General features: G+C 37.1%; 1 protein-coding gene across 5 annotated transcripts in view; it reads left to right on the top strand.

The window, feature by feature from the left end:
• col12a1a (collagen, type XII, alpha 1a) overlaps window positions 1-14,413 on the top strand; it is an 84,460-nt gene that overhangs the window by 46,064 nt on the left and 23,983 nt on the right. For all 5 annotated transcript variants that reach the window (XM_084096030.1, XM_084096028.1, XM_084096029.1 and 2 more), the window contains 14 exons: window positions 2,779-2,908; window positions 3,054-3,193; window positions 4,711-4,840; window positions 7,089-7,231; window positions 9,757-9,886; window positions 10,447-10,589; window positions 10,742-10,871; window positions 11,686-11,805; window positions 11,914-12,060; window positions 12,158-12,274; window positions 12,940-13,092; window positions 13,174-13,248; window positions 13,834-13,973; window positions 14,095-14,218. In XM_084096030.1, coding sequence (XP_083952156.1) covers window positions 2,779-2,908; window positions 3,054-3,193; window positions 4,711-4,840; window positions 7,089-7,231; window positions 9,757-9,886; window positions 10,447-10,589; window positions 10,742-10,871; window positions 11,686-11,805; window positions 11,914-12,060; window positions 12,158-12,274; window positions 12,940-13,092; window positions 13,174-13,248; window positions 13,834-13,973; window positions 14,095-14,218 — 1,822 coding nt within the window. The remainder of the gene's footprint in view (window positions 1-2,778; window positions 2,909-3,053; window positions 3,194-4,710; window positions 4,841-7,088; window positions 7,232-9,756; window positions 9,887-10,446; window positions 10,590-10,741; window positions 10,872-11,685; window positions 11,806-11,913; window positions 12,061-12,157; window positions 12,275-12,939; window positions 13,093-13,173; window positions 13,249-13,833; window positions 13,974-14,094; window positions 14,219-14,413) is intronic.

Here is a 14,413-nt window from a genome sequence, read left to right on the forward strand (position 1 = left end):
CAGTGTGATTAAGATGTAAAACCTTATTCCAATGGAGATAGATAAGTTATTCCATATAGACTTTTAAATTTAATTAATGAATCAATTAATAAAAACTGCATGTACTCTACCGTTCAAAGGTTTGGGGGCAGTACAATAAAAAATAAATAAAAAAAATACTTTTTTCATCAATGACGTATTCAATTTAACAGAGCAACAGTAAAGACATTTATACATGTACAAATTATTTCTATGTCAAGTAAATGCTGCTCTTTTGAACTTTTTGTTCATCAAAGAATCCTTAAAAAATAGTTAATTTCCACAAAAATATTAAGTAGCATAAATGATTTTTGACATTGATAATAATCAGAAATATTTCTTGAGCAGCAAATCAGCATATTAAAATGATTTCTGAAGGATCATGTGACACCGAAGACTGGAGTAATGATGCTGAAATTTCAGCTTTGATCACAGGAATAAATTACATTTTAAATGTATATTAAAATAGAAAAGAGCTATTTTAAATTGTAATAATATTTCACAATATTACTGTTTTTACTGTGAACATTCTTCCCAAAAATCTTACCGACATCAAAAATTTGAACAGGAACGTCCTGAATAAAATCAACCACTGTTAACTTAGACCTGTAGTTTGCATTATGTCTTTAGATAAATGCTGTCACTGTACAGCACAGGAATAGGTTTAATCTAAATGATTTATTGTTTTATTGACATTATATTTTCTATGAATAGCTGCACTAGCTGGAACAGCACATTTAATATTCCCTACAGGTTGATGTTATTTTCAGTGGCATGATTGCTCTGGTTTAAGCTGGTCTCCCAGCCTGGCACTTTGCCCAAAACCACTCTCAAACCAGCAAACCAGGCCAGGCCTGGAGAACGGCACATCTTACGCAGTTTTAAGATGTTTTTGTCTTCAGGATCAGCTATCATCTTATTATTTTCCATGTTTTCATGGTATCTGCGTAGGTGCAGATGTGTTGTTCTTCTGTCCTAAAATCATTGCTGTGATTTTTCAGCCTCTGTTTTCTTCATCAAGAAGGCAGATTGACACTGGCAGCAGTCACAGAAATAACAGCACAAAACTGCACGCTGTTTTGATTTGCTGAAAAACAATCCTATCTGCAATCAGATTTGTGATGTGCTGTTCCTGACATTAATGCGGAGTATTCTGGGCTAAAAATCAGTGACATGCTGTTGATTACCAAAGAAAACTATTATGACACGTCCATCGATTTTGTTGAATATCTAATTTAGAGTAAATGTAAATGCATTCTTGTTTGCTTTATCAGGCTGAGGAATGGGTCATATTTATTTTGGTATCACTTAAAGGGATACTTCAGGATTTATAATAATCTCAGTAACACAATCAGTCTCAGTAATGACGCCACCGGCCTCGCGCCGTTCTCCCGCGCCCCTCAGCCTCGTCCTGCTCGCCACAGTAAACATGATGAATGGCGACTGTAGAACGCAAAAGCCGAATCCCGGACATTTTGGGCGATCTCGATATCCCGGGCAAACTCGTCACGGAGACTCACTAGTAGTCTAGCCTTGTTTTCAACTGCGCTCTCTAACCGGTAGGCGTGGCTTGGGAGTGGCCTCCTAGGGCAGCGAAGCAAGTGCATTCTGGGAGTTGTTGTCTTTCATCCACATAAGCCAAAAATACATTTTCTGGCTAGAAAGCTCCAAATTCAAAGATTTCTTCACATTTCTTCTACATAAATAACCTATTTTAAATACACATTCATCTTTCCAGAGGTGAAGTATCCCTTTAACAACAGGGCTTGACATTAACACCCACCAAATGTGTGTTTATTTCAGCAGTGGCGTGTAACGCAGTCACTCCTACTAGACACTTTGGCAGGTTGAACTTAATAAAGACTATAATAGTCTTTATAAAGTATATATATATATATATATATATATATATATATATATAGACTATATATATATATATATATATTATAGTCTATATAAAGTTCAACCTGCCAAAGTGTCTAGTAGGAGTGACTGCGTTACACGCCACTGCTGAAATACACACACATTAGGTGGGTATATATTTATTTATATATTTTTTTATTATTTTTTTATTTTTTTAAATTGTAGTCTTTTAAAAAGGCATCTGAAGTAATAAACTACGTGCAATAGCCTATAGTATTGTCAAAAATATACACTTTCGATATTGCACTTAATCAGTCAAATACATACAAAATAATGTCAAAATGCCGGTATTGGCAAGTATTTATATAAACACAGTCAGTTATGTTTTAAGTGAATGTAAACATTTGAGAAAGAAAACACGTGTAACAGTATAATTGATCAGTGAATCAGGTCTTAAAGTGACGGCAGCCTGATATTCCTGCTGACATATTATGAGATAATATAAAAAATATCTATATGGCAGTTTTTCCCCATGGTTTTGACGTCAAAAATGTGGCCAGTAAAAATGCTGAGTGGCTAGTAACTTCACAACAGTGTTTCATTTGTTAACATTAGTAAACTGTATTATTTAACACAAACTAACAATGATATATAATTCTAAAGCATTTATTAATCTTTTAATTTCAACTTTTACGTATACATTATTAAAATCAAAAGTTGTATCTGTTAATATAATTTAATGGACCTGAGCTGACATGTACTAACAACGAACAGCTGTATTTTTATTACTGACATTAACAAAGATTAATAAATACCGTAACAAATGAACTGCTCATTGTTAGTTAATTTCAGTGAATGGATTTACACAATAAACACAATTCATTTTCTCTGTCACAGACACAAATTGGAGGAAAGAAAAACACAGTTATTCTGCAGAAACTGACTCCAGATACTCCCTACTCCATCACTGTTGCTGCAATCTACGCGAATGGAGATGTCAAAGACATTTCTGGCCAAGGAAAGACATGTGCGTGACCAAACACGTGACTTCACCGCATTCACAGGACCTGTTGGTCACCCAGCTACATTAATGCATTTTCAAATAGTATGTAAATTACATAAATTAGGTCACTGTTGACATGCTGAATAGAGTTTTCTGTGTGTTCCCATAGTACCGCTGGGCAATGTGAGAAACCTTCAGGTCACGGACCCCACGGTCAGCACTCTGAATGTACGCTGGGAGCCGGCTGAGGGGACCGTACGGCAATACAGGATTTACTACCAGCCCGTCACAGGGGGCGCAGAAGACATGGTACGTTCCAGGGCTCCTCTTAACTATTATATCATGTTCCAGGTCAGTTTGACCCACAACACTGTCAGAAACAGTGGTGAAGCTAAGGTGTTTTTCTTAAAATTGTATGACTGTTTCTCATTTAGGGTTGTGAACACGCCTGGTGTTGTGGAATGTACGCACGAAAACTGTAATATGTTTGTAACGTTAGTGGGTCAATTTGACCTGTAACTTTAATGGCTTAAGGCAGGTGCACAGACCCAAAATAAACATAAAATAAAAAATGTATTTTATGTCGTCAGTTTCTCAACTACTCGTTAAGGGTGTTTACGTTTAGGGATTTGGCAAATGCTTGATTCGTTAATTTTTAGCAGTTCATGCATGTGAATTTTGCTGAAATCGAACCCATGATCTTGTCGTTGTTAGCTCCATGCTATACTGTTTATGCTTCAAGAAAGTACAATAAATGAAATAATTCAAATAAAAAATTTAAATACATTATACAGTAATAATACAGTAATAACGTTCAAGTTTTGTGAAAAAACAAATGTTTTTTTTTTTATAAATCATATGTTCTTATAGTTACACTTTATTTTAAGGTGTCCTTGTTAGTACAGTTTAATTATACATTCATAATTGCATAATTACATAATTATACATTCAAGTGCTGAGTAATATTAATTAACTACATGTACTTGCTATAGGATTAGGATTAAGTTTGGTTTAGGGTTAGTTATGCATCATTTATAGTTATTACTATAGTAACTACATATAATGTGTAACAAGGACACTGTAAAATAAAGTGTTACCGTTCTCATTTTTGTAATGTATGAGTAGTATTAATGTTAAAGGTTTACTTACCTGATTTTTTTTCATCGTGTGATTTTTGACGAATTGTATTGAATCAAATTAGGAATTAGGAATCTAATTAGGAAAGTTCTCAGGAGCTTTTGCTTCAGGACTCAGATTTAAAGTCCCCCTGTAGTCAATAATTGTATCCCTTAAAACTCATTTTCATCATCACCAAAATTACATATTTAAACTGAAAATGAATATGCAAATGAGCCCCGCCTCCACTCACTCACTCAGCTCAGAGATCCACTGGTTGACGATCACACGTTGATCTGATTGGTTACAAGGTAGTTTGTGACGTCAGAAACACCAGCGATTTCAAAGCGTGTTTTTGAGACTGTCTTTTTGAGACTGTCTTTGGTTCACTGCAGTTTTAAGGAGAAAATACTCAGCATTGGTGTCGACTTATGAATTTACACATGGTTTGTCTTAAAGCATATTAAAAACACCACATAGACATATAAACAACATTAAAATCTTGATTTTCATCACAGGGAGACTTCAATTGCAAAATAATCCCATAGTCTTGCATTGAAGGCCAGAATATCACAGAGAATTATGGTTGTGCTCTTTTGACTTGGACAATAACCAACCACAAAGCAACAGCCAGGCAACCACTTGGACAAGTGCATAGAAATGTACCAGACAAAAAAATAATAAAAACCTGTTATTGTTTGTTCTCTTAGGCTCAAGTTCATGGAAGCACCACCAGCACAGTTCTGAAGAACCTGCTGTCTGACACCGAGTACACCGTAACAGTAGTGCCAGTATACGCTCCTGGAGAGGGCAGGCGCATGTCGGAGAATGGAAAAACCTGTGAGTTCATGCAGTTTCTTCTTATTTTAGCACGACTGGAAAGCAAATAATTCCCAAACTCATCCATCATATACTCCCCAATCACAGAAAATAATCTGGCTTTACCATTAAAGTTTTGCACCTATAAATAGAATCTCAGAGACTTGCCCAAAGATTGTGTCAGCTTTATTGGATTGATCACCAAGGGAGGAATGCCGATGTGCTGGCAACCCTTTAAATGTGACTCCAGGCTGGGCTTAATGAGCCTTCTTTATGGGGTGTAATGACTGGAGATGCTGGAGCGAGGGCTACAAAACAATCTATTTCACCAAATGTAAAACCCAGGGAGGTGCAAGGACATAAAAGCACCCTTATTTACTGCTGTCAGCTCAATGCTCCTCTTTTTGGAGTCAAACTAACAGGTTTTTGTTGGCGTCACTGTTTTTCCACCAGTGGTTTGCTTCCCATCATCTGCGTTACTTTGTTTTCCAGTTTTCTTTGTGTGGCTGTGCCACGTTAAAAACTAGTATCAGGGTTTTTGCTGTTGGAAATCTAAAGCCAGTTGTTTCCATGATGTCATGATTCCTGATGTGTGTTAATCAAAGTTGTGCACAAATTACAGTAAATATCACCATACTTCACTGGTTGATTGATTACATTAAGAATTGGTATTACAAATTAGTTTTTTATGTTTTTTTTTAAATATGCAAATGAGGCATTATCTATGAAAGCTTGTTTCTGCCACGGAATACAAAAAAAAGGTAATTGCGACTTTTTATCTTACAATTCTGACTTTTTTCTCATAATTGCAAGTTATAAAGTCAGAATTATGAGATATAAACTCGCAAGTTATAGAGTCCAATGCTGAGAAAAAAAGTTAGATCACAATTCTGACATTTTCTCGCAATTGCGCGTTTATATCTTACAATTCTGAGTTTATTTCTCAGAATTGCGTGTTTATATCTTACAATTCAGACTTTATAACTCGCAATTGCGAGTTTATATCTCACAGTTATGAAAAATGAAGTTGCTATTCTGAAAAAAAAAAAAGAAGTCAGAATTGCGAGATAAAAAGTCGCCTTTTTTAACCTTTTTTATTCTTTATTCAGTGGCGGAAACAAGCTTCCATAATTATCTACTGAACGCTTGATAAAGCCAGCTTCACAATTTGTTTCATTTTAGTGACATATTAGAGTCAACGATTTTTACAGAAAGGATTTTGGAAATCTTCTTTTATCATTCAATTATCAAAAAAAAAAAAACCCAAAAAACTGCCAGAATAAAATCAATTTTCACAATGTTTTTAGGAATGAAATGTATAAAGTCAAGCAAATGATTTATGAAGAAACCCCTCTTTTAAAACCTTCAGAATATATAGATAGGAATAAATCTGTAAAGTTTGGTGCAGTGGAGTTTTCCGGTTCAGTGCATGTGAAAAATAAAATAATTTTGAGTAAACGGCCTTTAAAGATAATATATGAATTGTAATTGAAATCTACAGACACAAATAGATAAAGTGCAATAAAATAAACTCAACAAGCCAAATAGCTCAAAATATCAGTATCAATATATTGGGTCTAATTAATTACTAAGTAATCTAATTACTAATTCCCTTGAAAAAGCAAAGTAAGGGATGACTTTTAATTACAGTTACTTCTGATGTAATTGCATTAAATACTATATAAGGTAAAAATGTATGTTTTTAATGTAACCTTCTCCTTTTAAATACTTTGGTCAGTTCAAGTATAATTTATGCACTTGTATATTGTTTACTGAAAAGAATCAAAAGTGCAGTTTCGTGTCTGTCCTTGTATTGTTCAACTGGTTGAGCTTGATATGGGATTTAGAAAGTAATTAGTAATAAGTTATCCAATACATTTTAGAGAGAGTAATTAGTACAGTAATCTAATTACACTGTTGAAGATGTAATTAGTAGCTAGTAACTAATTACTTTTTTAGATTTACTTACCCAACACTGCTCGAGACTAACTCAAATGCTGTGTATCAACCAAACTGATACAGAGTTTTAGTTCACAGGACATTTATCCAAACATGAAACTCTTAACCCTTTTGAAATGTTTAATTTGATTCTGTAGTGGTTGACATTGAAACTTCCGTTGCTACTACTGTGTTTAGACCCGGACGTTCAGTAGGAAATACTTATTTTCAGGGTCTTGTAAATAGTTGTACATTACTTTACCTCTTTAAACACTCACTCCTTTTACTGTCTTTCGTTTTATGATACTGCTCCCGCTCATGTCTGAAACAGTGGAGCGGACCCCTGCCAAGAACATCCAGGTTTACAACCCCACCACAAACACCCTGAACGTGCGCTGGGAGCCGGCGTCCGGAGAAGTGCTGCAGTATCGGGTCGTCTACGCCCCCCTCTCTGGAACCCGGCCCTCTGATTCTGTAAGTCCTTGACGCTAGGCTCGCGCGAGAGAGAACGTGCGGGAAATACCGCCGTGGCACTTTTGAGTACACCGGTCTGTTTGCACTCGGTCCCTCTGCAAAGATGTTTGTGTTTTTTAATGTCGTGTAACCACATTCTCACATGCACTTCACTGCCTGAGAGGGATTTTCGCAAAGCCCCGAAAACCCATAAACGGCTTTGATTGTTGTCAGACCCTTTCGTAAAGAAAGCAGCTGTGGGAAATCTGTATCAGCCCAAACCGGTTTTATTTCAGCACAGAGGAAAAACAGAGTTCGAACATTCTGTTTTGTGTCTTAACAGAACTAGCTTCTTATCTGCAGCCACAAAAATCTTGTGGAAAATTGTTATGGACGTTTTCCGTTACCATGGCTTGTTTTCCAAATCAGTTGCATTGAGTCAGAAATTCTCTGCGCTTTCATTTCAACCTCCAATATGCAATGAATTCTTTCAAATTTTCCACTGAAACACTGAAAAAACCCAAAGCACAGAAGTACAATCAATCGTCAACTGGTCTCAATTTTCAGAATAAAGGATAGTATTGTCAGGAGTGAAAAAAGGGAGTTCCCATGCCATTAATTGGGAATTCAGTGACCCCCATGACCTGGCATTGTGAAGAGCGGTGAAAGGAGGCGATTGCCTGCCACTGTCGGCACGTCATTCACTCGTATCTCTACAACTGAGAGACCATTAACACATCAAAGGAATGTTTCCGCTGCCTCTGGCTTTGCATTGGCTGAGAAAGTGATTGCTAATGATTGGGTTGGAAATCAGTGGTGACACAAACATCAGTAAGTGCAAGAAGTCATCTCTAGAAAAACAGCCAAGCTTCTTTCTCAGGGTGTAATATATTATAGACTTTAAAGCCAGCAATTCTGCTGTTTGATCATAAGAGATTGTACAGTTTTTTTCAATCGCTTTGGCTCAATTCTCAAATTACTTCTTTTTTTTTCTCAAAGAAATAAGTTCAGATCTCTGAATAATTCGTTTCTTGTTCAGATCAGATTTGAATTTCTCATTGATTTAAGCAAATTGCATGTGTTTTGGCACATGTGTGCAAAAGAGTAAGTACAGTTGTCTACAGTTTGCACAATGACTAAATGCACATGGCTTGTTGATCAAAACTGATGTTTGTAATGTTTGCTAAATTGGCCAATAGCCTGCCGTTGTAATTAATAGGAATCACAATCTTATCAATCAACCCATATATGTATATATATATATGGAGTTTGCTGACAGCACAATCGCCACCATTTTTGATCATGGAGGAACATCACAACTCTGAACAGCAGCAGCTACTGTACATCTGTACTGTATAAATACATTTGTCTTTACAGTACATTTATTTTTGTTGAAATGTGTAAACTGAAAATTCTTGTCATGGAAGAGCAAAAGGAAGATATGTATGTTAATAGAGTGTGTAAAAATAAACAATTTTTACATTTCATTTTACATGTAACACATTTCTGCAAAAAGAAATGAACTGTATAAATATATATATTTTTTACATCAATTCATACATTTTTACCTACTCTCTGAATCTGTATTTAAAATGCTCAGTGTGATGCACAGACAAAACTGACATTCTTGTACAGTATAGAAAGCAGTAGAAAAAACATGACATTTCTATATAACAAATATTTCCATGGTGAAAACACATCTAAACATTTTGACCAGTGTGGCTCACATGATGACAAAAACACTTTTTATGTTGATGCCATTGGCCAATTTACTGACACATTAACTAGGTTTTGAAGCATGAAGTAAATGTTTTGGGAGAGTTATGACATTTTGCAGACATGCCATAGATGTTCCAGCAAACAATTGTGACAATTGAGCTTAAAGTTTAGAGAACGTTAAGACTGTTTTTGAAAAATGTGCCAAAGCGAGTGAGAAAAACTGTAATATAATGGTCAAATTGTTGCATTCTGACATTTTCCTGACAATTAAGTACCCCCCCCGCCTCCCAAGTACTTTTATAAAAAAAAATTATTATTACCTTAATGCAAAAAATATATCTAAACTGACAGATTGACAGACAGACAGACCATTGATTGATAGATAGATAGATAGATAGATAGATAGATAGATAGACAGACAGACAGACAGACAGATAGATAGACAGACATAGATAGATAGATAGATAGATAGATAGATAGATAGATAGATAGATAGATAGATAGATAGATAGATAGATAGATAGATAGATAGATACACTTTAGGTAGATAAAAGGGATAGATAGACAGACCATTGGTTAAACTTGGAGCAAAATGTTGTTCTGATGATCCTAAAATAAGTTTAATTTAGTTAAAAATATAATTTTTACCCAATTGATTTTCCTTTTGATTTGGTGGTGAAGTCAGTGTGACTTGCATGTGTCCTTTGTGAGATTCACTCATTAATAAATGCAAAAGCATTTGAAGTCTCAGATGTCACTAGTTCACAAAGACAGCCTCTGTGTCACTCCCTGGTGGTTAACTATTCCTCTCTGTTATTGTCTGTAAGGTCCTTGTCCCAGGGAACACCGTCACTGCCCTGCTGGAGCAGCTGGAATCAGACACACCATACTCTGTGAGTGTGGTGGCCCTGTATGCTGACGGAGAGGGCTCCTCGGTGTCTGATAATGGGAAAACACGTGAGTCTGAGCGCAGGAAGCCCTTTGTTAGGTGTTCATGGCTCATTCTCAGGACACAGTGCCATTTGTGCAGTGAAATGTCAGGATTTTAATGTATTTATTATTTATACTTCAGTTGCAAGGGTTGCTGCTAAACTTCAGGAAATCTAATTTCCCAACTTTCCCAACAAGGATTGTTATCAGATTTATCATCAAAATGTCAAATGTTTAATTCTCGAGCTATTTCCCACAATCCCCAACTCAATACATTATTTCAACTCCTTCACATGGCTTTACTAAGCAATGCCATTGCTCCACCATACACTTGTGCCAAAACATTTCTGCACAAAAAATTATCATAATAATCTTTCCCATGACGGAGAACTTCTGAGCTCTCTGAGGCATACAGTAAGTAAGTTCAGTATGGTTGTTATTTATATCAGTAGTAAGTCATAGGGGCACAAATAGCACACAAATGGCTCAATTTCTTGGGAATGATTCTTTTGCCTTCTAATGCATTATTTTGAGGGATAATTTTGACTGTTAAATTTTGATGATTTTGACTGTTCTTCTGATGGCAGTGCCCCGCAGCGGCCCCAGGAACCTGCGTGTGTATGACCCGACCACCAGCACGCTGTCCGTGAACTGGGAGCACGCAGGAGGACCTGTGCTTCAGTACCGCATCGCCTACGCACCCACCACTGGAGATCCCATTGAGGAATTTGTACGTGGTGTTAAGTTTATAGTAGTGATTATGAAGGACATAATGTTGAAGGACATAATGTTTACATTAAATATTTATAATCATGTATAATCATGACCCGTGGACATCATTTGACTGACTGTATGCGTTTTTTCCTGCTGTTTTTCGCATAGACAAGTGTGCCTGGCAACAGAAACTCTGTCATCTTGCAAAACCTGCAGCCAGACACTCCTTACAACATCAATGTAGAGGCCATTTATCAAGAAGGCCCTGGAGGAAGTCTCTCTGGAGATGGAAAAACATGTGAGGATGGTTACACTATCTCATGTTATTGCTTTATAGACAGACAGACAGAAAAAAAAGATAGATAGACAAATAGATAAGCAGACAGACGATCGATTGACTGACTGACAGATGGACAGACAGATAGACCGATATAGACAGACAGACAGACAGACAGACAGATAGATAGATAGATAGATAGATAGATAGATAGATAGATAGACAGACAGACAGACAGACAGACAGATAGATAGATAGATAGATAGATAGATAGATAGATAGACAGACAAAGATATATAGATAGATAGATAGATAGATAGAAAGAAAGAAAGAAAGAAAGATAGATAGATAGATAGATAGATAGATGTAGATAGACAGACATATATAGATAGATAGACAGACAGACAGACAGACAGACAGACAGACAGACCGATCGATCGATCGATCGATCGATCGATAGATAGACAGACAAAGATATATAGATAGATAGATAGATAGATAGATAGATAGATAGATATAAAGAAAGAAAGATATATAGATAGATAGATAGATAGATAGATAGATATAAAGAAAGAAAGAAAGATAGATGATTGATAGATAGATAGATATATAGATAGATAGATAGATAGATAGATAGATAGATAGATAGATAGATAAGATATATAGATAGATAGATAGATAGATAGATAGATAGATAGATAGATAGATAGATAGATAGACAGATAAAATGCTAGACAAACAGATCAATTGATAAGTAAAATGTTGTTTCATGTAAACACACACTGGTAAGATGTGTTTGCTCATATTGAATGATTCTCTGGCACGTCTCCTTCAGTGGGTCTCCTGGAGCCTCGTAACCTGCGTGTGTCAGACGAGTGGTACACTCGTTTCCGTGTGTCCTGGGATCCTGTGCCTGTGCGCGTCAACGGTTATAAGCTGGTCTACACACCAGCGGGTAAGAGAGGTTTAGACCATTTTACCATGTCGTCATTCTCTAGACATCATGTTGGAGGTCAAACTGGGACACATTCTAGTAAGCTCTGTGTTTTGCGTGTTGTTCCAGGCACGGATAACACCATGGAAGTGTTTGTTGGAGATGTTACTACATACAACCTGCCCAACCTCCAGCCTGGCACAACGTACGACCTGAAGGTGTATGCTCAGTATGACTCCGGCGTGAGTGGAGCTCTGGTCGGACAGGGAACCACCTGTACGTGCTTGTTCCTTCAGCTGAGAACTGTTATGGACATGTTACCAGATTGTTTAGAAATGCCTGTTTAACTGTGGAATGCTGTTTACCGTTGCAGTGTATCTCAATGTGACCGACCTCAACACATACAACGTCGGCTATGACTCATTCTGCATCAGATGGACTCCTCATCGGGCGGCAACCTCTTACAGGCTCAGAGTCAATCCTTTCAATCGTAAGGACAAATTCACTAAACAAAAATGCTGCATTTTCTTCACATTCCAGCTACTGTTATACGCTTTCAAGAGTCCATATTTGACATTCTACTAACTACATGTATAAGTAACTTTGCAACTACATCAACTACCTCAATTATCTCTCATTAGAGCATTAGTAGACTGGTAGGTTAGGGTTAGTAGAATAAGTTGACATGTAGTTGCAAAGTTTCTTACTGTCAGTAAAATGTCTGTTGGGGAGCATCAAAATAAAGAGTTATTAAACAGACCGTCTACTGATACTCTGATGACTGCTAATTAACATGTAGCTGCACATAGGGCTGTGTGATTAATCATAATCGATTTTTGCTTCCAACGATTATGAAAACAAGAGAATTATGAAAACTGCTGCATTCACTTTCGTTCCTCCCAAAAAATCTCAAATTTAACATCCAAATCAGCCGAATAAGTCTCAACAGAGACTCTGTTCCCCGGGCGGCTTTTTGCGCGCACGCTCCGAGAAATATATTGTGAAATAAGACTGATCATATTGACCAAAAATAAATGTGATTATGATTTTTGCCATAATTGAGCAGACCTAGTTGCGTCTCGTTTAAAATGCACTATTGAAATAAAGTGTCAGCGTTTGTATAACCTCTCATTGCTCCTCTTCTGTCATCATTAGCGGCTAACCGTGGAGGTCAGGAGGTCACTATCACCGCTGCCGAGAGCCAGTACTGTTTTGACGGGCTGACCCCAGACGCGCTGTACAACGCCACAGTCTACACACAGACCCCCAACCAGGAGGGGCCAGGAGTCAGTGTCAAAGAGCGCACATGTAAGTCCTGACGCCTTCAGAGGAGTTCAGTCCCACGGCTCTGTTCTCTGTGTCCTCATGTCTGCGTTCTCCTCTCTGTAGTGGTGAAGCCCACCGTAGCCCCAACACTGCCTCCGACTCCTCCACCTCCACCCTCCATCCCGGGAGCACTCGAGGGTAAAGACACCGCACAAACACTATTAGCTTTTTTCATATAGTAATGCTGATAATCTCACGGTTGGAATATGTTGTTTATTTTATTCACTGTCGTTCAAAATGTTGCTGTCAGTAAGATTAAAAAAAATAAAAAATACTTTTATTCAGCAAGGATGTGATGAATTGATCAAAAGATGCAGTAAAGATATTTATAATGTTAGATGTATATTTCAAAGAAATGCTGTTCTTTTTGTACTTTTATTCATCTAATAATCCTAAAAAAGTGTCATGGTTTCCACAAATAATATTAAGAAGCACAACTGTTTTCAACATTGATAATAATGCGAAAAGTTTCAATATTACTGTTTTTACTGTACTTTTTAAAGAGCATAAGAGACTTAGATAGACAGATAGATAGACAGACAGACTAGATAGATAGATAGATAGATAGATAGATAGATAGATAGATAGATAGATAGATAGATAGATAGATAGATAGATAGATAGATAGATAGATAGACAGACTTCATCACAGCTAAAAGTACATTCAGCAGGGTTGATATGATTTATTACTATACCTCATTAAATCTGGTTTTGTTATGTCAGTGTGCAAAGGTGCCAAGGCTGACCTGGTGTTCCTGATTGACGGCTCGTGGAGCATCGGAGACGAGAGCTTCGCTAAAGTCCGTCAGTTTGTCTTCAGCATGATTGGGGCCTTCGATGTCATCAGCCATGAGGGCATGCAGGTACTGACCCGTCTGCGGTCATGTGACTGACCCGTCAGCAGTCATGTGACTGACCGCATGCGCACGACTCCCTGACCGAGCTGTGATTCATTTGGTGTTTTGTCTCATTCTGTGAAAACAGGTGTCTTTTGTGCAGTACAGCGATGATGCTAAAACCGAGTTCAAACTGAACACCTACCACGACAAGGGAATGGTTCTGTCCGCACTTCAGATGGTCAATTACAGAGGAGGAAACACCAAAACAGGTTTGTGATACACTGAGCGCGTGTACGTACACATCAATACGCTCAACATCTCCCAAACATCAGCTTTTTGAATGAACCCGTTGTCCCTTTTTACATGCAAACCAATAAAGCGGCAACTCATGCAAACCGCGTTTGCAAGACTTTATTAAAAAAATCATTCCCCAGTAGTGACGTCAAAACCTAATCATTCATTAA

Source organism: Abramis brama (genome assembly GCF_963993115.1).
Source record: "Abramis brama genome assembly, chromosome: 21".
NCBI lineage: Eukaryota > Metazoa > Chordata > Actinopteri > Cypriniformes > Leuciscidae > Abramis > Abramis brama.